At 48.1% G+C, this 21052-nt stretch overlaps 1 protein-coding gene across 2 annotated transcripts in view; it reads right to left on the reverse strand.

Moving 5' to 3' along the window:
* The window catches only part of SLC24A4 (solute carrier family 24 member 4), an 873854-nt gene that overhangs the window by 88979 nt on the left and 763823 nt on the right, over positions 1 to 21052 (reverse strand). For both annotated transcript variants that reach the window (XM_069637921.1, XM_069637920.1), the window contains exon 13: positions 11077 to 11243. In XM_069637921.1, the coding sequence (XP_069494022.1) occupies positions 11077 to 11243 (167 nt within the window). The remainder of the gene's footprint in view (positions 1 to 11076; positions 11244 to 21052) is intronic.

Here is a 21052-nt window from a genome sequence, read left to right on the forward strand (position 1 = left end):
GTGTAAAATAAATATATATTGTTTTTGATACAAAGCTTTGGTCAGTGTTTCCTTGTTCCATAGTATTGTAGTCCTAATGTGTAAACCCTGAATACTGCTCATCTCCCTCTTGAGATACGTCTGACTGCTTAGCCACAGCTACCAACTGCATCTTTGTGGTACAGACTGATACCAAAGGGGATTTATTGCATATACCTGTAGTCTTAATCTTCTGTAGTGCTCCCTAAGGGAACTGCACAGGATTCTTCCTAACGGTGTCATGGGCTGAGGAGCAGGAGGGGGGACTATGAGTTATCAAAATTGTCAATGCTGGCTTCTGCTGAATTTCATGAACCTAAGAAAACAGCAATAAGAGGGTCAAACCCGAACAGGCATGGTTATGTTAGTCTGCTTTTGCTCTTCATTTTTTAACAATGTCCCGTTTGCTGCTGTGACTCAGGTCAGAGAATCGACAATTTCAGATCTACACTAATGTCAGTCGTATGACCTCAAACATTTAGCCACTCTTAAAAGGTGATGAACTGGTCTTGAACAGTGTTACTCGAACTTCCAAGAACAAGCACCAGCAACATACCCACCGATAGCTGTACAAGCCCGTCTATCTGAGCCTTAAAATACATGCATTTATGAAATATGTATTGCATCAAATATTTCACGGGAAGTTAAACATATTTAGGAGGGACACACGTAAACAATATCACTACTCCATGTGAGTGGTAAAGTCTACTTTAAACATATGCAGAGAGTTGACATGCATGTACAATTCAACATAGCTCCCAATGTTAATGTTGGAGAGGTGGCGTTCTAAAATTCTGACATTACAATGTGGACTTTACATTGAAGCATTACCGCGGCAGAGAAATGGCAGTTCGAGTGTTGGGGTTTGTTTCGCTCATGCTTGTGAACTCTCACAATTCTTAAATGTTTCCTTCGTGATCACTCATTTTAGCTCCCGACAGCACCATGAAAATGTAAGATCGCAAAGAAAAACAATGTCTACCATCCCAACATAAAAACAAAAACAATCAAGTTCTTAAAGGGTGGAAGGCAACCTTTTCTTGGGACTCGTTAAGTTTACTTTTTACAAATTACTAGTTGCGTGCTGCTTGAAAAACAGCAGACCTTGCACATTGTGCAGTGTATAGACGAATTTCATTTCAAGGGACTTGGAGTACTGTGGGTATCAGGGGCAGCATCTCCAGTGTACCCCAAGCGTAGTGCGCTTTGCCCTCCACCCTCACCCCCCAGCCCTGCGCTTTTTCACATTCTCCATTATGGTAAAAAACATTGTCCCGAACTTGGGAGAGCGATGGACTATGCAGAAGGAGCTGCCTCCCCAGGGTGTGTTTAGCTGCTGGTGTAGCAAATGCAGAAATGGGTGGCATCAAGAGCCCCACGCTCTGAAACACCTTTTGCGCACTGGTTGGTCACACGACAGAACATGTGAGCAGGTGATTCCCCAACACTTGAACCATTATTTAGAGACCTGGCTTTGGTTAATGTAGCGTTAGCTAGTCATGGCCATTTCCCAGCGTTTGTGTTAAAGGATATCGGAAGCTGCACTGTGCGGGGTATTTTAAAGGCCATGAATTGATGCTACAGCATGTCACCCCCAATGGAACAAAGAAAGTGACGCATGCATCCTGCAAGTCTGGGTATTTGCATTATACGGAAGACGGGCCAACCGTCCACGGAGACGGTTTCTACTGTAGTTGCTGAGTAGCTTTCCCAAGCCAGCTGCTGTGCAGACTTAGCTCAGTTTTTGGTCCAGCGCCTGCATCCATCTTTCACATCATCATTCACAAGGCGCGTTCGTGTAGGTATTTGTTTATCTCGTTAGACTAGCGTGATTGCTATTCCAAACAAAAGAAGCACAACGACAAAGAAGAGTATAAGACAAGTCTGAGTGAACAGTGAAATGTATGAAACTCTTGCACTAAAATGAAGTCAGCAGTGCATGCCCAGGAAAGAGGGAACGACGAACAATATGCTTGGGAGCGGGAACTAGGGGGGCATAGTAACCCCCAAACCGTCCGAAGCGTGGTATCGGCCCAATGGGCCTCGCCCTCTAAATGATTTTGGCCCGACGGATGGACCAATCCAACCCCGCTGGAACGTGCAACTGTCTAAGATCTGCTGATAGTGACACTGCCCAGGTCTTCCGATAACTGGCCTTTTGATCTCCTGAGGAGAGTCCACCACCAGTGCTCGCTTCCTTTTTCATGACTACTTGAGCCTTGACAAAAGTGTCTAGCTTTGTGGCCTCCAGAGGTTGTTCTTGGATGGCCCAGTCATCTCCGCAATACCATTTTAAAATAAATGAAACGCCTATGCAGCAATAGGTCTCACCTGCGAGGACGGGAGCAGGAGGAAAGAAGTGTGCTTGCCTCAGCAGGCTGTAGTTACTGCCGGGTGTCCTGAAACAAGGCCAATCAGCGAGGGCAGGATGCAGCAACTGTTTTTATTTGCTGATTCTGCTGCTGCTTGGCAGTGTGTGCTTGTGATGGGAACAACTTCAGGATTTAGTGACCCACTCACTCCTCCTTTCTGTGAAGGGTGGGGCATGCCCAGGAAAGAGGGACGACAAACAATATGCTCGGGAGCGGGAATTAGGGGGGCGTAGTAACCTCCAAAACAGCCCACGCATGGTACTGGCCCCCAGGGCTTCGCCCTTGAAGTAATTTTGGCTGGGCCACGGGCCGAATGGCCGACAGACGGACCAATCCAACCGCGCTGGAACTTGCAACTGTCTAAGATCTGCTGACAGTGACACTCTGCCCAGGTCTTCCGAGAACCGGCCTTTTGATCCCATGAGGAGAATCCACCACCAGTGCTTGCTTCCTTTTTCACGACTACTTGAGCCGTGACAAAAGTGTCTAGCTTTGTGGCCTCCAGAGGCCATTCTTGGTTGGCCCAGTCATCTCCGCAATACCATTTTAAAATAAATAAAATACCTATGCAGCAACAGGCCTCACCTGCGAGGCGGGGAGCAGGAGGAAAGAAGTGTGCTTGCCTCGGCAGGCTGTAGTTACTGCCGGATTTCCTGAAACAAGGCCCAATCAGCGAGGGCAGGATGCGGCAACTGTTTGTATTTGCTGATTCTGCTGCTGCTTGGCAGTGTGTTCTTGTGATGGGAACAACTTCAGGATTTAGTGACCCAATCGCTCCTCTTTTCTGTAATGGCCGGGGTCGACAACACCAGCCAGCCCCAATCGATCCACACTTCAGTGTCAGTGCGCACCCAAAGCCTGGAGGAGGGCACACCGCACGTGCGCCACCTGGGGCCGGGGGAAGGTAATAAAGCAACAAATGTTGCTAATTTATTTGCCAATTGCCCTGCCCTGCCTGAGGGCCGAGGACAGGCCCATTTCTTGGCCCGGGCGAGGCGGGCACCTGCCCAGGGCGCAATAACCCCGGGGGGTGCAATTGCCCCAGTCCCTGGAGGGGATGGGATTCCCCGTTTGTGGAGTGGCGCATTGACGTGGGGAAAGTTCCGAAGGTCAGGTGCTGGCGCTGCCCCTTCCGACTGTAATGTCACGTAGTACAAAAGTACTACGTGACATTACAGAAGTCAGTGGCTCCCTCCGACCACCTTCGCACCACTTGGGGCGGGGGCATAAGCTCACCAATAAAAACACTTTAGGTCCTCCTGCAGCTAAGACCAGCCCCTTCCATCACAATGCCGGCAGGAAACTGCTAATGGTGGCCCATTAGTCACTAAATGGTTTCGTGCTGATATTGAGATGGGAGGGGAGGTGCAGTGGGCTGTTGGGAGTGGGCGTGCCTTGCAGGGATGCACCATGGGCCCCGACATAGTACAAATGGAGACCCGTTTGGGCCCATGGTGCGTCCCTGCAAGCCCAGAAAATGGCCAAAATGATAGTTTAAAGCTGCGCTATTTCTTTCATGCCGCTTCTTTTCCAAACTATATATCAATTACACTTTAAACCACTTCCATGGCAACGGTGATGAGTTACTTCACTATGCGGATAATAGTTTTGACCAGTGTTGCTGAGTAAATATTCTTTAAGCCACAAATTGGTTTATTTATTTATGCAATGTTTGTCGGGTACATGGAGACGGATAATGTATTTATTTATGCAATGTGTGTCGGATGCCTGTATCTGACACACATTGCATAAATAAATAAATATGCAGGTACCTGGCAAATATTGCATGAATAAATAAATAATCCTGGTCCATGTATCCTTACAACAGTCAAGACTTTACTGTTTCAAAGCATACACTTGATTCCCATTCAAAGAATATTAAAGTGATAGTTTATTGGGTTCAGGTGTCTCCTTGTCATTGCCCTTTTGCCTTAGGTTGCCTCCAAACCCCCTTCAGCATCTTGTGTTCTTTATTGGTTGTATATACTGCATCCTATGCCATATTCATGGTCTCTTGGTGTGCCCATTCCTCATTATCTGCAGCCTAAGTGGGACTGGGGCATAAAATTGTCTTGGGCATCAGTGAAAAAGTGGCTCACTGTTGCAAATGGCAATTCATTCCTTGTGTGACGGACTGTTTGACTTTTGGTAGGAGTTCCTTAACGGTGTAGTTTGGGAATGGCGCGCAGGGTGCAGTGGGAGTGGTGCGCGGCGTGCGGTGGGGTGCGGCGGGAGTGGAGCGCAGTGGGAGTGGCGCATGGGATGGGGTGCGGGGGGGCGCATTCCTAGTGTTTCACCCCCAAGCACCAAATGGACTAGAAACTGCCCTAGCCGAGGCCATAGCCTGCAGCAGTGCCAGTGGTGGAATACATGTGTAACACGTTCGTTTCCTAACATTATAAAAAATGAACAGGCACATTCATTTTTGTAATGTTAGGAAACGAACGTGTTACACGTTTATTCTAGCACTGGCCCTGTGGACTGCTGGTGCAGCGCCCCCTAGAGGCTGACTGACGTCAGGCAGCTGCCTGGGCTTCCTGATGCAAAGACTGGCCCTGGAGCCGGCGGCTTAGAAACCTTGGCGGATTTCTACGAGAATGGGCGTCCCTTAAACTTTGAGGAGTGCAAAGCTAAATTCAAGATCCCGGAAACTGAAAGGTTTCGCTACACGCAACTGAGACGCTGGCTATCTAACTCGCAGGTCAAGAAACAGGGCAGCAGAGAGCTAACGGCATTAGAACTCACCCTCTCAGCAAATCCCCCGAATGGGAAAATCTCTACTCTGTACAAAATGCTGGACAGAACAGACCCCTCTATAAAAGAACCATTCATGCTGAAATGGGAAGAAGACATCGGAAGACCGATCGAACCAGAGGAATGGCACCATATATGGTCCCGAGCACAAAAAAGTTCAAAATGTGTGACAAACAAAGAAAGTGCATTTAAAGTTTGCTACAGATGGTAACGAACCCCTGTCATCCTAAACAAGTGCAACCCAGCGATCCCGGCTCAGTGCTGGAGAGGATGCTCAGAACAGGAACTCTGTTCCACCTCTTCTGGTCATGCCCAAAAGCTGCCCTATTTTGGAAGAATATTTTGGAACAGATTAAAGCAATCACTGGGCTCAAAATCCCCTGGGACCCAGGAATCGTGCTGCTAGGGGCTACAGGAGACGGCCAATTCCCCCTCAAAGGCTGCCTGGCGGCCCTATGCTCCCATCTCCTTACAGCCGCTAAAATCGCCATCACCAGACTCTGGAAAAACCCGGGGGGCCGTCCACGCACATGTGGTGGTCCAAATGCTGGGAAATTGTGGCAGCCGAGAAAGTCACGGCCATCAGACTAGGCAACAAACCCAAAATCGAACACATATGGGCCCCTTTCCTGGACTATGTGCAACAATTCCCGGGGGTGGCAAGACAGACCCCTACTCTGCGCTGGATGGACTCCGAGGACTGAAAAGAACTAGACTAAAACTAGGCTCGAGACGCAACGGGGCTCCTCCACACCCATGAGCCACTGGCAGCTAATTAAACTAGCCCCCCCAACTTTACCGAGGCCACCCAGAAGAACCCGTCCTAAACACAGCCGGAGAGCCATTCGGACCCTCTGAAACGACCCCATAGTTAAACTAAGCAGTCTTCTGTTCCTATTGTGTACAAAGCTCCATGCCCCCCCCTTGTCCCTCCTCAGTTGTTAGTAACAATTTTGTTTTTGGAAGATAATGCATAATTTGCTAAGAATCAGTTACATATTGTCGCTTTTCTCTCCTCAATGCTATAACCCGCGTACTAAATATGTAACATTCTGAGAATCTGTATGACTTGTTATGCCAAAAATAATAAAAATAATGTTGGAAAAAAAAACTTGATGGCTAAAGATAACCTGTTGAAAAAAGAAATTTCAATTTGTGATTCAAATGATGCTTGTTGTATGTCTGCATGTGACTATGGACTACAAGTAGCACATGCGTTTTTGGTGTGGAGTCATTTGAAATGCACATGTTAGATATACTCACCCTTTACGTATGTAAACTCACATTAAAGTGAGGTTTTACTTTAATGGGAGTTATTTGTTTAGGGGGTGTATATAAGTTTCACAGGTCGTACTTGTATGCAATTTACATGTCCTACACGTTTAATATACATTAAAAACGAGTTTTTCTACATATATTAGTGTACATGTACGAAATATAAATCTCCTACACATACATGAACAGTTTGTGTAGGAGGCGTGCATTGATTTTGAGCGTGTGCCTTAATACCATGCAAGTGCTGTTACTGTGTGTGGCATAAAAGCATGCAGTGTAAATGTATGTGGCGTAACTTTATATGTGTGTGTCTAAGAGCATGTGTGGTAAGAATGTGTGCTATAACTGTGTGTTTCACTAGAGTGTTGTCAAAAGTGTGTGTCATTACAGCTTTTAACCCAACAGCGTGTGGGTTATGTTTGAGTATCAACGTGTGTGTTGCAAGAGTGTGTGTCGTAAGAGCATGTGCCTAAAATTGTATGTGTTTCTTAAGTGGGTATGTGTTGTATGTGTTTCTTAAGTGGGTATGTGTTGTATGTGTTTCTTCAGTGGGTATGTGTTTCTTGAGTGGGTATGTGTTATATGTGTTTCTTACAACACATACCCACTCAAGAAACACATACAACCCATACCCACTCAAGAAACACATACAACACATACCCACCCAAGAAACACATACCCACTCAAGAAACACATACAACCCATACCCACTCAAGAAACCCATACAACACATACCCACTTATGTGTTTCTTAAGTGGGTATGTGTTGTATGTGTTTCTTGAGTGGGTATGTGTTTCTTGAGTGGGTATGTGTTGTATGTGTTTCTTGAGTGGGTATGTGTTGTATGTGTTTCTTGAGTGGGGGGGGGGGGGGGGGGTGTGTGTGTGTGTGTGTGTGTGTGTGTGTGTGTGTGTGTGTGTGTGTGTGTGTGTGTGTGTGTCATAAGAATGTGGCTCTTAAGCCTAAAAGTGTTTCTCGTAAGAGTGTGTGTCGTAAATGTGGGTGTTATAAGTGCATGTGTTGTATGAGTGAGTGGTGTAAGGCAATTGAGTGTTTGATGTTTAAGTGTCTTGCATGTCAGTATATGGCACATAAGCAGGGAATGAGTGTTTGGTATAATGTCATGAAAAGCGTGTATCCTATTTGCCTCCTTTGCATATGAAAACTCAGAGGAAAGTCAGGTTTGACTTTCATGGGAGTTTTTATATGTATAGAAGGTATTACTCAAATTGATTGTTTACACATGATCGTATGGTAAATCTGGCCGAATTCAGCCAGTACCATTCGATCGTTAGTAAACGATCAGTTTGGGTAATCACTACCAAACATGGTGAGAAGGGGCTGCAGGGGTGTCCCCTGCTCCCCATGTTTGGTAGTGATGGACTTTGAGGGTAGCAGGAGTGTCTCCCGCTTCCGGAGGTTTGGAGGCGGGGAACGGGAAAAAGAAAAGAAAAAGAAATGCCGACCCTGTAACGGCGGATCCGACCCGCATAGGAGGGACGGCTCTGATGCTGCAGGGTCAGAAACAAAGCGGATGCCAAAAAGGTAAGTAGGGGGTGGGTGGGGAAGTGATTTGGGTGCAGTGGGGGGTTTAAATTTGGCCCGATTTGGTTGCAGCAAAATGTGTCTTTGCGGATGAAATTGACCTCGGTCAATTCGGAGGCGAACAATTGTGCCACGGCCAAATCGTATACATCCATATAGAAGGCGTATAAGAGTTGTACAGTTCATACTTGTATGAAGTTTACATCTGCTGAGAGTATCAAGCTCAGTCCTGATTTTGATGTGAGTGTTATCAAATACATTGATTGATTGTTTATTTACTATGCGCTTATGCACAAGTGATTCAAAGCGCAACCATGCATGCGAGGGGAAGACATAAGGAGGACAAGACAAACGATCTTACTAGGCATGAAACATTCAAATCATGCAGTGCACAGAACAGGAAGTGCGTGGGGGTGGTCAATAGGGACCAAGTGCACCCTGTCCCATCAAAACATGGGTAAGTGCAGAGAGATACCACTCTCATGCTTCATAACCAAAGTGCAGTAATGCTGTGGCAAGCGCAAGGCCAGGGGGCAAGTGCAGGAGACTGGCTAGGAAAGCTTGGGACCTGTGAGGTTCTGAAGGTACACCAGGTAGCCAGTCAGCAAAACTGAGCAGAAGTAGAGGAGAGAGAGTGAGAGAGCATTAAGAGGTGGTTAGCAGGGTAGAGGGAGAGAGAAGGAGGAGGCGAAGAGGAAAGTCTTGAGGCGGTTCCAGAACTTAAGGAGATCCGGCTCAAGGCGGAGAGAGGCAGGGAGCCTGTTCCAGAAGGAGGCACCTGCAGTGGATAAGGATCTCACCCCTGAGTCTCTCCTTGAAGAAGCGGCTCACCCACAGAGAGTTGGGGGAAGATGAGCAGAGGGCTCAGGAAGGAGGGTATTTAGCAAGAGAGTGTTGCAGAGAAAGTGGGCCCAGGCACCAGAAAGACTTGTGGACAATGCAAAGGGTCTTGAACTTAATATGTGCAGCCACGAGGAGCCAGTGAAGGGATTTCAGTGCCGGAGGGATGCAGTTCCTGGGCTTGAGGCCAAGGATAAGTCTTGTGGTTCTGTTCTGGATGAGTTGAAGAGGACGGATGGTAGAAGAGGGAAGGTTGAGAAAGAGGCTGTTGCAGTAGTCGAGTCTAGATAAGACCAGGGCTCTGGAGACTGTGAACCTCTGGGGAAAAGTGAGAAAAGGTAGGATTACCTCTGAGAAGGTGCAATTGGTACTGGGACTTTTTAGAGATGTCCGCGATGTGAGACGAGAAGGAGAGAGTGGAGTCGAAAATGACCTGCAAAGGTCGTTTGCAGCACAACACGACTGAATTCTGGACAGACAGTCAGGTATGAGAGGGAAGAGGAGGAGGCCGAGGGCAGCCTGAAGGAGAGCTGCATGTCATCCGCATACCACTGAAAGTTGGAGGTGAAGGTGGCTATCATATGGGCTAGGGGGGCCATGCAGCCATTGAAAAACGAGGGGGGGAAAGGTTAAATCCCTGGAGGACAACGCACATAGCTAGAGTGATAGGGGTGAGAAAGGACCCAATTTCACCTGGGATGGGCTGTCAGAGAGAAAGGAGGTAGGCCACGTCAGGGCCTGATCAGTGATGCCCAGGGTATAACAGAGATGTGCAATCAGGGTGTTGTGGTTCACCATATCGAAGGCAGAGGACAGGCCGAGTAGAATGAGGACAGAGGGAGAGTTGGAATCAAGATTTCAGAGCAGATCTTCTCGGCTGTTCAGAAGAGCAGTTTCCATGTCTCTGGATGCTGTACAGCCAGACTGATGGCCGTGGAAGCAACTAGCAGATTCAGTGTGGAGGGTAAGCTAGCAGATTCAGTGTGGAGGATAAGCTAGCAGATTCAGTGTGGAGGGTAAACTGAGAGTTAGCCAACTTCTCCAGGAGTTTGGCCAGGAAAGGAGTGATAGAGTTTGGGAGATAGTTTGCTGGAATGGAAGGGTCAGCAGAAGGTTTTTTGAGCAGAGGGGGCACAAGGGAGTGCTTAAGAGCAGTGGGGAAAACTCCAGTGGCGAAGGAGAGGTTGCAGGGGTCGTCCAAGGCTGGGGCGAGAGAAATATGAACGAAATATGCGTCTCCATCATTTACATGCACAGTTTGTAAATATAATGTATATTCATCCTGCTAATGTATTATATGCCTCTCTATACATATACAAGTTGAAATTAAAATGAACGCTAACTGATGTGTTTTCATACGTATAGTAGCGTACATGTACAAAATTGGTATCTTCCACACGCATGCGTACACTTCGTATAAAGATGCACAGTCATTGTGTGCGTGCGTGATACATATAGCTAAATCTTAAAATGTGATTATCTCCAAAATCATCCATTTATAAGCTCTAAGCACATCTTGAATTTCGAAGTGGCCAATTCTTTTTTTTCCTTTGTAAAAACTCCACTTCAAATACTCTTCAACACGCAATCAAACAACATTTGTTTTAAACATAATGCCATCGTTGAACATTTCTGAAATGTTCCTTTGATGGGCGGCTGCCTCAGAATTCGACTGCATTTTTTCCAGGTTTTTTTTCATGGAAGGGTTCAAGAGTTATTAAGAAAAGTTATTCTCTGAAACTCCATAGATAATTTACATGATATGGCATTTATAACGCGCCTATACACAAGTGTTTCAAGGCGCCACGAGGCAAGGGAGGCGGAACAGAGGGAAGACAACAATCTTACTAGGCCAGGTTACAATGAAATTCGCGCAAGTGCAGGGGAGTTTGGAAAGGGAAAAGTGCAAGGGGAAAGGGGAGGGGGCAGTGCAGTACATAGAATAACAATAAAATAAATAAAAAACAATAAATACAAGAAACAGGAAGTGCAGCCAAGTGGTGGCAAGTTCACGGGTAAGTGCAGACATCAGGTGTCAGATGTTAGTAGGTCTTAGCTATGCCATATGCATACATACACACACAATTTCATGCAATATTCAAAATTAAAAAAAAAAAACAATAGAGAAGTATCAATTACTGCAACAGAAACTGAAATACCTCTGAATTTAACAGGTACATTAGTTTTTTGTAAACAAAAGAAATAAATAAAATAAAAATAGAGATGAACTCCTGCCATGTTTCTATGTGCAACTTTGGCAGACGCCACTTACCATCCACACCATGACATATGAGAATATGGCGATCCACAGGGTGGAGAGCATGAAAGTGAGCATGAACATGTTCTCCCAGCGTGGCTTCGAGCAGTTGGGGATGGTGAAGTATAGGAGGCAGATCAGCGGCCAGGAGAAGGCCCACTTGAACTTGTTCACGCAGGTGTCTGGCGGATCAAGGACAGAGAAAACACACATTCATGTGAGAACAGCATTCAGCAACCGATGAGACATAATTGCCATGACAATGTGAATATGCCCGTGGCTCGAAGCCGCCAGCTAAAATGCTGCGGGTGGCCTTCCAGTTGTTTTTGGTGGTTTTTTTTATTATACGGTCGAGGGGACACCAGCCCTCCTTGTACCCACCCTGTTCCCCTATCATCATAACCTCATACCCCCATAACATGGGTTTCAATGGGAAAGAGTCCGTGGAGCATTTACCGGCAACATTCAGTCACCTGCATAGTGGACAAATACTAGTACCGCTGGGCGGCAATCTAGCAGTACCAAAATGCATTGAAAGCAAACGTAAAACACTATTTTATACCAATAACACAATCTAGGCCCAAAGGCTGTGTATATAAGACATACTTTGGGGATGGCCACTCGGTACAGGTGACCCCTGAAAGGCTACCCTGGAACTCATTTTCTATGGGGGCGTAACGTTAATGGAGGGCGTGAGAGCCTTACCTAAGGCTTTTACGTCTTCCATTAACATCAAGCCCCCTTTTCATTCATTTGTATGGCAGAGAGGAGGAGCAGAATGCAACGTGCGTTTCCGCTGCCTGAGCATTTGTGCCGGCATGCATTTACACCAGCACAAAGCAGGCAGACTCCAGAGAGATCCATTGTAAATGACCCAGGCCCCGGGCCGCATGAAATGCGGAACGATAGAGGGTCTGGGAGTTTAGGCGCGGGGTGTGGGGAAAACGGCGCGAAAGCGTAGGGAGGGGCGTCCGAATGGCGCCACAAGAAACAAAGGCCCAGGAAGGGCAGGAAGCAGCACCTGGGTAGGTGCGAAATATAACAACAGGAGGTCAGGGGGTAACCCGTCCGCCCCAAGGAAGGAACAAAAGGCCGGGGGGGTATAAGTAAGCCTGGAAAAGGAGAGGCAGCACAAACCAGGTAAGAGCTCACCTCTCTCGGGTAGGCTCTTGGTACCTGGAGAAGGGAAAGGAAAAAACGTTTGCTCTTGCGGGCTCACGCACTTTCGACCATTCAATAAACGGAGCTCTTGCGGGTGCACGCAGTTTATACAGCGTTCGTCGCTTGAGACTAACGCGACAACCGAGACATCACCGGAGCGAGCGAGAGGGAGAGTCGTTGCAGTTGCCAGACCCGGCAGAATTCAGACGAGAAGGATGGCGGACGGGAGAGCGAAGAGGGCCCGGGAATTCTCAGACTGGGCAAGAAAAGCGGAGAAGGAGTATGGAGCCCAATGGGTGCTGGATGTAATGCAGAAAGAAGAAAGGGCGAAGGCAGCATCACCCCTACTGTTCATCGAACACAGCAGCAGTGAGGGCGAGGAAGAAGTGCCACAAGGACAGAAGAGGGGGAGAACGGAGACAGGGAGAACGGAGGAGGAGATGGATACGATGGGCAAGAAAAAGATAAAAGATAAAAAGAAAGGTACTGTGAATAATAATGTTGGGAATAAAATAGTAAAGATGTTAAAAAATTGCGTCACGGTTTCGGGTAAGTCGCCCAGAACCAACGACAGGAACAGTAGACGAGGGTGAAGAGCATGGAAGAATGGTTGGGTAATTCATCAGAGGAAACCAGCAGTGAGGATGAAGAAAGGGATCATTTAAAAGCTTGGGTAAAGTGGAAAGGAGTGGTGAGCAAGGAAAAGCGGAGTGGGGTAGCGGGGGCAGGGATAGAACCCAAAGAGGCCCCGGTCCCTACCCCACAGGGGGCACCAGTTGAGCCCAAGGAAGTTCCGGTCCCGACACCGCAAGGGACACCAGTAGTCCCAGTGCCACAAGGAGCGCCAATTGTGGCGACGCTGCAAAGCACGACGGTAGGCCCAAACATAGGGGCGGGGCAACAACAACGGCAGTAACGGTAGAGAACGGGGCACCGCTCATGACGAAGTATGGCAGGCCAACCATGGGTAAAGATGCACAGGGCAGGTCAATGAAAGCGATGGCTTGGTACATAAATGACAAAGTAAAGGAAAAAATTTGGAGAAAGGAGTTGATCGATATATTTACGTTATTAGATTGTCAAAAAAGGGGGATGAATGTGGCAGTCGAAGACATGAAAGAGGATGAAAAGAGTTTACTCAAAAAGGGGCCAGTAGTTAGGAACTTCGATAATTGGATGTCGGCCTTTACAATAATGTTGACAATCATATTACAGAAATTCCCAGAGGATGGGGTAGCGTTAGTTGCTTATCAACAGAGGGTGCTGAAGGTCCACGCAGCGTTTGGGGGGGACGCATGGCTAGAGTATGATCATGAGTTCCGAAAGGAGATGGACTGCTTCCCTGACATGGGCTGGGACGAAGAAAATTTCAACCTTTACATCTTTAATGTGCTGAAAGAAAAATGGGATTCCAAGGAGCGGAATACAGGTGGTCAGCAGAGAAGGCAGTACTGGCAGAGCGATTACAAGACAGATTACAGATCTAGTAACCGAAGATACGACTACAGTTACGACAGATACAGAGAGCGGAGTTTTCGGAGCGGAAATTTCGGGCAACAGAGAGGATGGCAGAGCAGCCTGCCCCCAACAACACAAGGGGGGGCAGTGGGAGCCCGGGCACGGCTCGGACAGAACCAGGGCAATGCAGGAGCTTTGAAAAAGGGGTACCATGCAGCTGGGGTTGGAAGTGCAAATTCAGCCACAAATGCGAGAAATGCAAGGGAGACCACAGCAGTTCCAAGTGCACAAGGGCTGCAGCTCCGAGCGGCAGAAGAGACGAGACACGGAAATAGGAACTGGAACAGGAAAGGGGCCACGCCGGTAAAGATCGAGAGAATGGAAAAGTGGCTCTGAGATTACCCCGACCAAGAAGCGGCAGAGCAGATTAGGCAAGGCTTTAGTGAGGGGTTCAACATCCCGTTCACCGGCCAAGGGGCTCGAGACATTCCCAGGAATCTGAAATCAGCAAGGGAAAACATAGAGATAGTGACCAAGAAGATCATGAAGGAAGTAGAACTAGGGAGGGTGGAGGGCCCATTTGTAGAATTCTTGTGCTCTCCGCTAGGGCTGGTGCCAAAGAAAGAGGAAGGGGAGTACAGGTTGATACACCACCTATCCTACCCCCCGGGGGCCTCGGTGAACGACGGCATCGCGCAGAGCGAAGCAACAGTAACGTATTCAGATTTCGAAGACGCAGTGGAATTGGTCAGAAAAGCAGGGGAAGGGGCATGGATGGCGAAAGCAGACATTAAATCGGCATTTCGCCTGTTGCCAACAGCGGATCACAAAAATGGCTATGTATGCACTGGGAGGGGGACTACTTCATCGACAAGTGCCTCCCAATGGGTTGTGCCATCTCGTGCGCATATTTCGAGAGGGTGAGTTCATTCTTACAATGGGCAGTGGCACAAGAGATGAGGGAGTCCATGATGGTGCATTACCTAGATAATTTTTTATTTGTCGGCCCCAAAGGGGCAGACATGTGCAAGGCAACACTGGACAAATTCGTAGAAATAACGAGTGAGTGGGGCATTCCTCTGGCAGATGAGAAAACGACGGGGCCAACACAGGTGATCCAGTTTCTAGGTATAGAGATCGACTCAAACAAGGGGAGGTGTCGGATCCCAGAGGACAAAGTGACGGAGCTAATCAAAACAATACAGGAGCTACGAGGAAGAAACAAGGCAACCGTGAAGGAGTTACAAGCACTGGCAGGGAAACTGAACTTCGCAGGGAGAGTCATACCGCAGGGAAAAGTGTTCCAGAGAAGGATCGAGCTGAAGACAAGAGGTGCTACCAAAGGGCACCACAGGGTCAGGCTAGGAGGAGGAATCAAGAGAGACTTAGAAGTCTGGGCTGAATTTTTGGTGAACTTCAGGGGTACAGTGATATGGCGCTCGCCAGTGAATGAGGAAGGTAGAAGAGTGTTATTCACTGACGCAGCCTGTGGTTTTGGTTTTGGAGCAATACTGGGGAGAAAATGGTGTGCAGATGAGTGGCCGGAATCATGGCAGGTGGCGGAATGGACAAAGAACATAACGCTACTAGAGCTCTTCCCGATATGGGTTGCGTTATGTGCATGGGGGAAGGAGCTAAGCAATAAGGAGTTGGCGGTATGGTCGGACAACATGGCGGTAGTGCATGTGTTAAACAAGGGAAGTGCATCATGCAGTGTAGTGTTGGAATTGATGAGGGCAATCACATTGGAAAGCCTGATGTTAAATACATGCATAAGGGCGAGGCATATCGCTGGAGAGGAAAATGTGGTGGCTGATGCAATCTCTCGTTTTCAGTGGGAGAGATTCAGAGAGCAGAGACCGGACGCCGACAAAGAAAAGACGCCCACGCCACGAAAGGCATGGGTCCCGTTGAAGGCACTAGAAAGGAAAGCACGGTTGGCCTCAAGGTCGACTCAAAAGTGGTGGAAAAAGAGTGGAAAAAAGAAAGGGTCATCGACAAGCTGACCAGGAATGCCCTGACATACAAGACGGGTAAGCGGTACGCAAAGATGGTAAAAGATGTGTTGTTGGAAAGAGGTGTAAAACTGGTGGATGAAATATCAACGGAAAGAATCTGTGAATTCCTGGAGGGGGCATTTGCCAATGGTAAAAAGAAAAGCTGGGCAGCAGCGCATCTGGCGGCGGTGGCATATACCGCAAAAGTGGCGGGCATACCGGACCCGACTGACAGCGATAAAATAAAATATGCGATGAGGGGATGGGCGAAGCTAGAGGGGAAGAAGCCAGATAGCAGAAGGCCGGTCAATTTTGGGAAATTGATAATTTTACTGAAAGTGCTACCTAATATATGCAGCAGCACATACGAAACTGCGCTGTTCAGGGCAGCATTCGCGCTAGCATACTACGGGGCTTTCAGAATAGGGGAACTGGTGGCCAGGAATACAATGGCAGGAGACGGCCTGGCAAGGAAAGATATCAGTATGGGCGACAAAGGTATGTCAATAATGCTAAGGAAATCTAAGACAGACCAAACAGGGAGGGGGAGAGCGATAGATCTCAATTGCATCAGAGAGAAGGACCACTGTCCCAGATGCATCACCAGGGAATTTTTAGAGCTGCGACCAGAAACTGACGGGCAGCTATTGATACATAGGGACGGCTGCGCGCTCAGCAGGTATCAGTTTCAAGTGGTATTGAAGCAGGCAGTGGCAAAGGCGGGATGGGATCCAGCCGAGTTTGGGACACACTCCTTCCGGATAGGGGCAGCAACCTCTGCGTGGGCGGGGGGCCTGGGGACGAAGGGGGTGAAACGAATCGGGGGATGGAAATCGCAATGTTTTAAGAGATACATAAGGGAGGAACTGATATAATATTTATCTCCCCCGTTTCCACAGAGGTCGGACCCTACAAATCGGCCTGGATAGTGGGGCACTCTTTTGTGACCCGGGCAGGCAGGTGGCTGGAAGAGGTAAATCAAGGACTACATTTCAGGAACACAATCACGTCATGGTGGGGCCTCCCGGGGATGCACTGGGCGGACATCCACGACAGGCTGTCGGACTTAATAGGTTACAGGGAACCCCCCCCGAGTACCTGGTTATACATTTAGGGGGGAACGATCTGGTGAGCACGAACAGGGGCAAATTGCAAAGAGAGATCTGCGAGTCACTGCATAGCTTGGCTCGCAGCTGGTGGAAGACAGAGATTTTTATGTCAGAGATAATACCTAGAAGGATCTGGCATGGGGCACAAAAGAGACATGCGATCGAGACAGCGAGGAAAAAGTTAAACAAATCAGTAGAGAAGTACTGCAAGAGTACAGGTCTACACTTCATAAGACATGGTTTACACCGGAGCAACCCGGACATGTTCCACCAAGATGGAGTGCACCTATCAAAGGTGGGGATGGGGGTTTTTTCCGACAACATTTTTAGGGCACTCCAAGCAAGAGGCTGTAGGTAGGGGGCTTTTTGGGGGGACCTGAGTGGGTGTAAAGGACACCCACTCAGGTGTGGCGGCATGTGCCCAGGAACGAAGGCTCAGGGATAACAAAGACTCAGAAGGAGCCTTGAGCGGCTTCGGAACTGGACACAATGTGCCCAAAAGCATATGTATATGTAATGTTTTGTTATAATGGATTTTATGTAAGAAAAATAAAATGCCTACGGCCTACAAATTTTCCATACACACAAAGTTGTCTGTAACTTATTATTAGGTAGGGATCTGGTAAGAGCAGCAAGGTGAACCCACACTACTCAGCCTATGACCCAGGCCCCGGGCTGCATGAAATGCGGAACGATAGAGGGTCTGGGAGTTTAGGCGCGGGGTGGGGGGAAAACGGTGCGAAAGGGTAGGGAGGGGCGTCCGAATGGCGCCACAAGAAACAAAGGCCCAGGAAGGGCAGGAAGAAGCACCTGGGTAGGTGCGAAATATAACAGGAGGTCAGGGGGTAACCCGGCTGCCCCCAGGAAGGAACAAAAGGCCGGGGGGGTATAAGTAAGCCTGGAAAAGGAGAGGCGGCACAAACCAGGTAAGAGCTCACCTCTCTCGGGTAGGCTCTTGGTACCTGGAGAAGGGAAAGGAAAAAACGTTGCCACCCAACCCACCCTGCAAAAAGAAACGGAAGAGGTGGGGGTGTGCAGGCAGGAGCCAGGACGCCGAGTACTCCTTCGGTACACGGTACAAGATGGTGCAAAAGTGGAAGAAAGAACGCCGAGTACTCTTTCGGTACACGGTCCAAGAAAAGAAGGAATAAGCAAGAGGAAGGAACGCCGAGTACTCTTTCGGTACACGGTTCAAGAAACGTCGTAGGCGGCATGTGCCCAGGAACGAAGGCTCAGGGATAACAAAGACTCAGAAGGAGCCTTGAGCGGCTTCGGAACTGGACACAATGTGCCCAAAAGCATATGTATGTGTAATGTTTTGTTATAATGGATTTTCTGTAAGAAAAATAAAATGCCTACGGCCTACAAATTTTCCATATACACAAAGTTGTCTGTAACTTATTATTAGGTAGGGATCTGGTAAGAGCAGCAAGGTGAACCCACACTACTCAGCCTATGCTGCCTACAATGCTTGCAGGACAGGCAGCGATTACAATTAAAAGGTGCTGGCATCGTTATACAATTATGTAATGGCGCAAAATGAGCTCCTCTATGTCGCCCCCTCCCCCCACCCTGGCTCATTTTTTGACATTCCCACTGACCCCAAAATCCCCCTTACTGCTGCATCGTCCCCACATACGCCACCCCTCATTTACATGGTGGCATCCCCCCAAACTCCTATTTCCTGATGCTTGGCCCCCATATACCGCTTCTCCGCCTCTCTCCCCTGCGTTCACCCGTCCCCTCCGCTTACGTTTCCCAGCACTCCTACAGCTCTGCAGTTCTCAGTATTGAAGTGCGACACACTGTGCATCAACCTACGTGCTGCATTCGCGTGAGCTTTGCGCATCAGCTTGGGGTCTGCGGTAAGCAATGGCCATAAACCACGTGCAGCATATCACACTTATGTAGCGACATTTTCCCACCATGATCTACTTAGATCCCTTGCATATGTTCTCTTTTTGGCTATTTTCGCCCATTTTACCCTGCAGCTCCATCATAGCTAAGACATATTCATGAAACAGCGCCTCGATGCCCGTGGGCTGCAGTGCGCTTTACAATCTAAATAAATAAAAAATAAATAAATAGCGAGCCCATTCTTTGTAAGAGGGATTGAAAAGGTGTCTTTTTTATGCATCGACCAAATGCACTGTTCATTATTCTTTTTAAACCATATCATAATATAAAACATTTACTGCCTGATTCATGGAATTTGCGTGGAAAATGCAGATTTGCGCGCCTTTTTGCCTGAAAATCCCCATACGTCAAACAGGGAATTTCTGCAGAAAGGCTGCGTTTTTCACACAAATAATTGCATGAATCAAGCTGTATATTGCCTTGATGCCCCCAAGCTAAGTGCGCTTAACAAATGTCAAAATAAATAAATAGAAAAAAATCACCTTTGCTTATATTTTCATTTTTTACATTGTTACGTTTTAGAATTGTTTGGATGTGTTATTAAATCAAATCACAGTATAGGTTTGACCTGCCTTGACAGAGCACTGTACACAAAACACATGTTGGCCATGTAGCGCTAAATGACACTGCAACAAACGTCTAGTATTGGAATGTTTCATGAGAAGACCCATTATATGTGTTGTATTGAGTGAATCCTCTGAAAGGCCCCACACATAACAAAATAATTTCTGAGTATTATGACAACATGGATGCTATTACTCATAACTGCATGCCCATTATTCAAGGAACACCAAATATCCAAGTAAATGTTTCTTTGATGTGTCACAAATCTCAGGATGTCTTCCTGCTTCTCTGCGCCAGGGAGAAACAAGGAGATTTGAAAGCGAGAAGAGACAGAAGGCGAGGAGAGCACGAACCGAGACGCTTACCCGAAGGCAGAGACATTTCGGGAAGGTCTGCTATGGACAGAGTGGCAGACGAACAGAAGCCCCGGGAAGCCAGCCCATCGAGGATGCTGGTGTGCACGCTCAAAGGGAAATGCAAATCCCGAAGGCAGGGGAATGACGCGGACGCATCGCATCCACTGCAGAAGCGACAAGGAGCCCAGGTGGGAGGTCGTGAGACCCACGGAAAACGGAGACTGCCAGTACGCACCCTGGGAAGCTCTGGGTGGTCGGGAATGGTTGGTGGGACTCCAAAGGGCAGATGACTAGTGGAGAAAGGGTCTGGGACCCCCAGCACATAACATGCAGCCTCCTAAGCCTTCTTCCCCATCGCAGTAGATGGATAAACGATTCCCAGATACTACAAGCCAAAAGAACACAGAAATAAGGGTATGGGATCCACAGCTGAAGAGTGAACCGTGGAGCAGATAAACAGCTCCAGGTAAGTTAGTGAACCAGGGTTGTCCTGAAGAAAGAAAAGCCAGAGGAAGGTCAGGGGAAGGGAGACAATCCCCACTGTTTGTTGCACTTTCTGAAAAGCCTGAGAAAGGCCATGGGAAAGGAGACAATCCCCACTGTTTGTTGCACTTTCTGAAAAGCCTGAGAAAGGCCAAGGGAAGGCAGACATTCCCTCACCGTTTAACTTTCTGACAAGCCTGAGAGAGGACAGGGGAAGCGAGACATTACACCATTGGTTGCTGAACTTCCCGGAAAGCCTGAGAGAGGCCTACCCTTCAGCAGTATTGAACTGTCAGAAAGGACTGAACAGGGCCAGGGGAAGCTAGAGATCCCCCATCAAATACTGAGTTGCATAAGAAGCCTGAGAAAGGCCAGGGGAAGAGAAACATTCCTCCACAGAGACTTGAGCTTTCAAAACCTGAGAAAGGCCATGGGAAGGGAGACATTCCCCCACGGAGACTTGAGCTGTCAAATCTGAGAAAGGCCAGGGGAGGAGAGACATCCCCCCACAAAGACTTGAGCTTTCAAAACCTGAGAAAGGCCAGGGGAAGGGAGACATTCCCCCACAGAGACTTGAGCTATCAAAACCTCAGAAAGGCCAGGGGAAGGGAGACATTCCCCCACAGAGACTTGAGCTATCAAAACCTCAGAAAGGCCAGGGGAAGAGAGACATTACACCACAGAGACTTGAGCTTTCAAAACCTGAGAAAGGGCAGGGGAAGGGAGACATTCCCCCACAGAGACTTGAGCTATCAAAACCTCAGAAAGGCCAGGGGAAGAGAGACATTCCACCACAGAGACTTCAGCTTTCAAAACCTGAGAAAGGCCAGGGGAAGGGAGACATTCCACCACAGAGACTTGAGCGTTCAAAACCTGAGAAAGGCCAGGGGAAGGGAGACATTCCCCCACAGAGACTTGAGCTATCAAAACCTGAGAAAGGCCAGGG

The sequence above is a fragment of the Ambystoma mexicanum genome, chromosome 14 (genome assembly GCF_040938575.1).
Source record: "Ambystoma mexicanum isolate Mex_15411 chromosome 14, UKY_AmexF1_1, whole genome shotgun sequence".
Taxonomy (NCBI): Eukaryota; Metazoa; Chordata; class Amphibia; order Caudata; family Ambystomatidae; genus Ambystoma; species Ambystoma mexicanum.